The sequence below is a fragment of the Megalobrama amblycephala genome, linkage group LG9, assembly GCF_018812025.1.
Source record: "Megalobrama amblycephala isolate DHTTF-2021 linkage group LG9, ASM1881202v1, whole genome shotgun sequence".
NCBI classification, from domain to species: Eukaryota; Metazoa; Chordata; class Actinopteri; order Cypriniformes; family Xenocyprididae; genus Megalobrama; species Megalobrama amblycephala.
The window spans coordinates 22246642-22253892 of NC_063052.1; the positions used below are offsets into that span (position 1 = coordinate 22246642).

The 7251-nt window shown below is 37.8% G+C and overlaps 1 protein-coding gene across 1 annotated transcript; it reads left to right on the top strand.

The window, feature by feature from the left end:
• Positions 1–2106: 2106 nt before the first annotated feature.
• Positions 2107–3678, top strand: LOC125274585 (C3a anaphylatoxin chemotactic receptor; the record flags this gene model as incomplete). Its single annotated transcript, XM_048200959.1, has 2 exons — positions 2107–2652; positions 2747–3678. Coding segments are annotated over 2 exons (1035 nt in total), but the record flags the coding sequence as incomplete, so codon positions are not given.
• Positions 3679–7251: the final 3573 nt, after the last annotated feature.

Consider the following 7251-nt stretch of genomic DNA (forward strand, 5'->3'; position numbering starts at 1 on the left):
TCTGCGACCTGGCTCCTCCCACCCTCTTCTCCTCCCTGGTTCTTCTGGTTGTTGTCTCCATGGTGTCTTCCTCAGTCTGCTCTTTATCCTCCTCCAGAGCCACCGCCCTCCCTCCTTCTTCAGTTTGGACACACATTTGTGTGAGGACGTGCCTTCCAGGAGGCGGGTGCTACTGTAACGATTATGTTTTGTTTTCTTCTCATTGTGTTCTGTTTTTCCTGTACCTGTTTGCCTGTGTTCCCTTTCCTTTTTAGTTTCCATAGTTTCTAATTAATCATGTACCTGTTTCTGTTCAGTTCACTAGCTCTGCCTTGTATTTAAGACCTTAGTTTCCTTGGTTCATGGTTCCGTATCATCTTCATTATATTGTGGTTGTGTTATATTTCCTGATGATACTCCTAAGTGTGCCTTGTTTGGATTTATTAAAGACTGTTTTTATTATCTCCTTTGTTGTGCACTCATTACTACAACCAGACATTGTCTGACAATAGTGAATCCACCACTGTGCAAGCACAACTGGCTTTTAAAGGGAATTGGAGATGAGACTCTGATTGGTTTATTGCACGTTACGCCCAAAACACACCCATTACTCATTAAGAGATTGGTGCAACCCTTTTGGACCATGAGCCTGACGTACCAACTGTTTTTTTCCGTCATTAAACTAGCAAAAGGGGATTCGGACATGTCCCAAGTTCACCTGCACCATGCGCTTCAGACCATGCACTTAGATCGTTAAAATAGGGCCCATTATGTTACTTACATTGAAAATTAATTACAACAATCATTACTGTGTGCATAGCTGTAGCCAACAAGTTTTCTTTAAAAGCCTTTCTTTTTATGTGGGAGGTAAAATGAAACCTTTAGCTGAACATAAGCTTTTTTTATTTAACGTTAGCTTTGATTGAATTAATAGTATTTTGTTTTCCCCACAAAAATATTTTATGTTAAACAATTATTGGTGGACTACCTTGTTGTTAAATCTTTGTTGTGTCTTTGTGTAGGCTAAGTACCATACTTAAATATGCAATATAAACATGAATAATACATGAATGTGCCACTTTACGTAAAAAAAAAACCCAAAGTTCTTTTTCTGTTTGTGTAAGTCTCCTCCCCCTTTTCGCCTTTCTCTTATATGTCTTCAGTGAAAACACACGAATGGACTGATCAATTAGGCTACATTGAAAAGGGAGAAGAGAGCAACTGCAAGTGATGCCAATGAACTAGCCACATATTTATTTATCAGCATAGCAAAATGGCATTTTAATTTTAAAATGGCACAGCTGTTCTTTCGGCGTTATTTCACTCAAGATTAATGGTTTGGCCTGATTTGTGAAAACGCTGATGTGTACAGGTAAGAAAATCCACATCAATTCCTAACAAGATTATCTATATTTCTGTCCTCATTTTGAACCAACAAGTTTTTTGTATTATTACTACTACTACTACTTTGGTATCCAGACAATGCAATAAATGTTTGTTTGTTTGTTTTTTTACATTGTCAAGTTAATTGTATTGGCCCATTTTGTATTTTCTGCAATATTTTACTCTACAGCTTCCCGTTTTATTACAGCTATCATATCTGAAGCAGGGCAACACTTTTGTTTACAACAACACTGGGATAAAGTAAGTATGATTTATACACTGAGTAATTTAAAATCTATAACTGACCTTGTTATTAGTGATGCACCGATATAACATTTCTGTGGCAATATACCAATATCCGATTATTTAGAATTATCTCTGCCAAAACAGATAACGATAGCCTACTGACAGTTCCGATAGTTTTGTGTTAATCGACCCAGATCATCAGCTGTTTTTAAACAATCGACCAAGACAATTATTTGGCTGATACATTGGTGCATCCCTTGTTATCGCTGTTAAGTAACCACAAATTTGTGTAACTAGTGCTCTTAAAAGCACATTAGACTGCAAAGTGATTTTCTACCGCCTGATGCATATCATGGTTGCATCTTACAAATTTATGAAAATTTTATCTCTTCGAGCATTTTATAAATTGCCAAATTAGTCTTACAAGTTGTCTTAGAAGTATCAAGACAGATCTATTGTTTAAACTAAAGAAGCATTTCTGATATATCTTGACTTGCTTGTAGAATGACTCTTCTCCTCCACACCCACTCTGAGGTCTCAAACCACCATGAGAACACTACAGTGGACATCGAAGTCATCATGAATGAGGTCAGCATTGTCTTTCTCACCATCATCATTCTCTTTGGCACCACTGGGAACTCTGTGGTCATCTGGGTTGCTGGCTTCCGCATGAAGCCCAACATTACTAATGTGTGGTTGGTCAACCTCGCAGTAGCTGATTTGATTTTTTGCCTAACACGAGTCCTCTCAGTAATCTCAAGCCTTTTCTTTAACCACTGGCCTTTTGGGGTCTTTCTCTGCAAGTTCAATGGCTTCTTCAAGTATGCCAACATGTTCTGCAGTGTTTTTCTTCTGGCTGTCATCAGTGTGGATCGAGTGCTCTGCGTCTGGTGCCCAGTGTTCACCAGGAAACGACGGACATTATTTGCCGCTCGTGTGGTCAGTGTGGGAGTTTGGATCGTGGCGTTGATCTTTAGTTCACCATACTTTGTGTACCGGCAGGTCTTCCCTGGCAAGAATAACTTGAGCCAGTGCTCACTGAAGGTCAGAATGGCTGCACAAAATCATGCATATGCATTATTATATATATGATTATATTTAGTAAATAAATTAATGTCATCTTTTTTTTCATTTACAGCAAAAAGGAGCAGCAGAAGCAGGTGGCAATTCAGCCAAGTATGTCTATTACTGCATTCGTTTCATCTGTGGATTCCTGTTGCCCTTCATGGTCATCCTTATCTGTTACATACTAGCTGCTGTTAGGATACGCAGAACGCGGCTCTCTGGCAAATCGAGGCCTCTTCGGATTCTTGCTGTACTGGTCTGTGCCTTTTTCTTATGCTGGGCCCCCTACCACTTTCTAGGATTGGTCAAATTGGTGAATGAAGACAACAAGGTGGTGAAAGTAGGATGGAGTATGGCTTCAAACTTAGCCTATTTCAACAGCTGCATTAATCCGGTACTGTACTTCTGCATGGGACTGGATGTTAGTCGATGCTGCAACCAAAGTCTGTCTGGGATCTTTCACAGAGCTCTTATGGAGGAAGGTCAAACCCTGTCCCAGCGGGGCACTGGGGAAGAAAGCTGTAGTTCCATTCCAAAGACTCAGTGTGTCACTAAAGTTTAAGAGTTTTTACACTCTTTTTCTTGTTCATTTGTCAGGTTTTTTCATAAATATCTTACAGAATGAAAAATGAATGTTCCTCAGTTTCTGGTCTTCTTTAATCAGTAGTTGAAGCCTATATGAAATATTGTAAAATTAAAATTAATTTAAGATAATGTAATGTATTATAATCTTTGAATTTATGCAACAGTTCATTTTAATTATTGCTTATGTTAGCCTATGTCTATGTTTGTTAGTTATTAAGATAATGTAGATAAGACTACCTGAGGTAGGAAGAGAAAGAGGAAATTATTAAGGGTCTAACATGTGAAAAAGGACACAATTTTAGACCATGTCTGCATGAAGATTGGGGTCATTCTGAGTTTATTTATAATTCGGTTTCTTTTATTTCTGTAATATTTACCTGTGCAATAAATGCATGCCTATGAAAAAAGGACACAAAATGTATGTTATGGTGCATTGAAAACCCTTAACATTTATAAGTCCTCATAGCATGGCTGAACACAATGAAATAAAACTAATTGTAGTGATACTGCAACATTGAATGTTGAGCAATATTGCAAAATAATGATGTGAACAAAAATGTCATTTGAAGACATTTCTGTTAAATAGGCTATTGTATAAAACTTTTAAAATTTGAACAGATTTTAAATTACTAGGCATTATACACTTGCAGAATCGCATCTATAAGACTCTGGAGACTGAAACACGGCAACTTACTCCCATTGGCCAAAATACTCCCACTGGCAACTGGGCCTGAAACCAGTATGTCGCAAACCGACTAGCGAACCTAGGTGAAACCACTAGAGCGATGTAGCTGGAGAGAGCTTGGGGCGGCACTGGTGTTGTGCCGAATTTTGACTCCCTGCCAAATTATTACCTCCCTCGTGGAAGTTGCTGTCTGATTGCCTAATCCTAAACCCACCCCCAATCCTAACCCCTCCCCCACACCTAATCCTAAACCTACCAATACTAGGGGGGTAATAATTTGTCGGGATAGGAATTCAGCACAACACTGGCACTCTCGATACCTGCCAATCAGTAGCATGCCAATATAAACTTGTGTAAGTCTGAAGCATTGCTTTAAGCAGACACATAGAATGAAAGCAGCAGCATCGCTGGCGCTATACAACAGTACCCAAGGAATAAATGACAGCATCACTGGCATAAAACAGAACATAGCAGAGTCAGAATAGTTGCATAAAAGCCATCAGTGACAACTAAACATGAGAATAAACAGTCCACTGTGTGTTTAAGTTAAGGGACATGAAACCCCCGTTTTAGCCTGGTCGTTCACACCTCTGAGCTGGAAAAAGTCTGTAAAAATGGGCGTGTAAAGCTCTGGAAAAGTGGGAGTGTAGAGGGGGGGAACAGGGGAGAGAACAACAAATGAAACAGAGACATACAACACATCATTTTACAGAATAATGAATATGAGCATGGAGAAAAATGACAACAAACTCCCAAGCAAGAGAGAAATGTGAAAGAATATTTAAAAGAGCTAATAATACTTTCATTACGTTTATGAGCACTACAGTCTCATGATAAATGACACATAGTTTAATTTTGTCCATTCTCTAAGTCTTTTGTTCATCAGAATAATCGTGTATCAGTGTCCAGTTTGCACATATATTTCATTTGAAGAAGACTTGATGAAATATGTGTGCATACACCGTGCTGGTTCCTGTTTGGTGCAGGAGAATGTGTGAAATACGTCTATAAAAACTTTAAACATGGATACTTTATGCTCTATAATCCACCTGGCTAGTGTTGTTAAACTCATCGTGGAGCTCTGCGCTGAAACCGATCATATGCCCGCTGCGCGTGCATATCATAACAATCGTATTTTTCATGTGTTCGTATTCATTCCTTTAGTGTTTTCAATGATGTGTAGCCTATACATATCTGTCTTGCCAACACATGCTGTCATTAGGTGCTTTCGCACTGGAGGAACCAGAACCATTTGCGGAAGTACCCGGATTTTGCCGTGTTCACACTGCAGGAACTAGGAATGATTTTAGTTATAGGAACTCCTTTTGGGGGAACTAAATTAGCTCGTACTTCAGAGTAGGGTCTAAACCAGCACTATAAGATCTACCAGTGACATAGTGTATGTTGATTGTCCAAACGCACACGAAACACAGGCACTCGCCATTTTTAAAAAAGCCGTGTACACACAGTTTATAGCCTATATTTACTCCACAAACTAACTCTACGAACATGGAAAACAGTGATAGATGGACCCCTCGAGTTAAGGAAAAAATCCAATGCAACTTTGAGAGGACAAAGCGAAACATGATTATGTATTTTTTGCTCAGCTTGTGACATTGGACATCAACCAAAAATGGCAAACGCTATTATTTTTTCAAATATTGGCTTTCTTTGTATAACAGTTCTATCTAATAACATATTAGGTTGTTAAACAAATTGTAAACTAATGAAGATGGAGAATGTGAGCGCTGTGTGCTCAGGCTCTGGCATTCCCCGCGCTGTCACAATAAATGTCCAGCGCGCCGTCAAAATAACAGTTGCAACAACAAACACAGCTTACATCACTTCATAGTTCCTACTGGTGGTGTAAATGCAACCAGGAAAATGGCGGGAACTATTAGTGCTCGGGGAACCACCCTGGTGGCTAGTTCCTAGAACTAAGTTCCTAGAACTACATTGTGCAAAAGCCCGTTAGCCACCTTATAATAGAGTAATGGTCTGAAATACCACTCACAGAATGGCAGCGCCGCACTCTTAGCCCGGATTTTATATTTACTTAAAAATATAATTACAATATACTTAAAATATTTAAGTTTGGTTGCATTACTTATAAAATATACGTATATTCTACTAATTTGTGGGTGTATTTGAATGTGTTAATAAATGTAAGTTAAATGCACTTAAATTATGAAGTTTTTCTCCTGACCACACCTGCTACACACTGGTTTGCGGCAGGTAATGACGCCATTTTGTCGTGGTGTGTGTGAATTCAAGGATCTGTTGATGAGCAGTTGGAACATTTGTTTTGGTGTTCTACAGACATTTTTTCCAAACATTTACCTTTTTATAGTTTTTCACTAAAGGAGAAAATCACAATTTTTAAGTTACCATCATCGAGGTCAGGGTTTGTTTTAGATGAGCTCTTGACCCTTGACTTTTTAATATTAAATTTTGTTTGGGCAGTTTTAACTGCATTAAAACCAACCAGACAAGCAAAGTTAAAAGATGATCAGGTGGTGTTGATTATGTTTTCACATAATCATTATTTGATCTGAATCACTGAACTCATTTAGAGTCCAATCTCTGAGTTAGATTTACATTATTGATTACAGCAGCACTGTGAATCTACAGCGGAAGATCAACTTTTACAACACAATTTTTTTATTTTTTTTTTAAAGTTGTCCTTATCACACACAAAAAAGACATCAAGAATCAGCGTATGAATCTCAACAATGGTGACAAGCAACATATTCTGATAAACAGATCAACTCTGAACATTAGAAAACAAACTACTAAAAAGTCAGAAAAACAGCAAAATTTAAATAGTGAGAATAAAGAAAATTACTAAGACAATTCAGCTCATAATTTATTCACGCAGCAATGCATGATGGGAGGCATGGATGAATTTTGATTGGTGGCAAGTTAACTTGCTTAGTACATTGAACTTAAATATACTAGGTGTAATAACTAAATAAGTAATTAATATTACAAAACATTTTAAGTTAAATGAACTCGAATTATTAAGTTAACAGTACTTAATTTTTTTTTAGGGCAACCAGTTTCCTCAAATTTTTAAAGTAAATTCAACTTAAATGTTCTATTCCATTCCATTATGGGCTTAAGTACATTGAACGTAGTCCACTTCACTTATTCAACTAATGCTTCATTACTTAAAAATTTTAAGGCAACGAGTTACCTCGGTTTTTTTAAGTAGATTCTACATATCCGGGTTTACAGTGCGGAACGCATGCATAGGAATGCTATTTCCAGGCATACAACCTAGTTGAAACCACCTCTTGCTAAGTAGG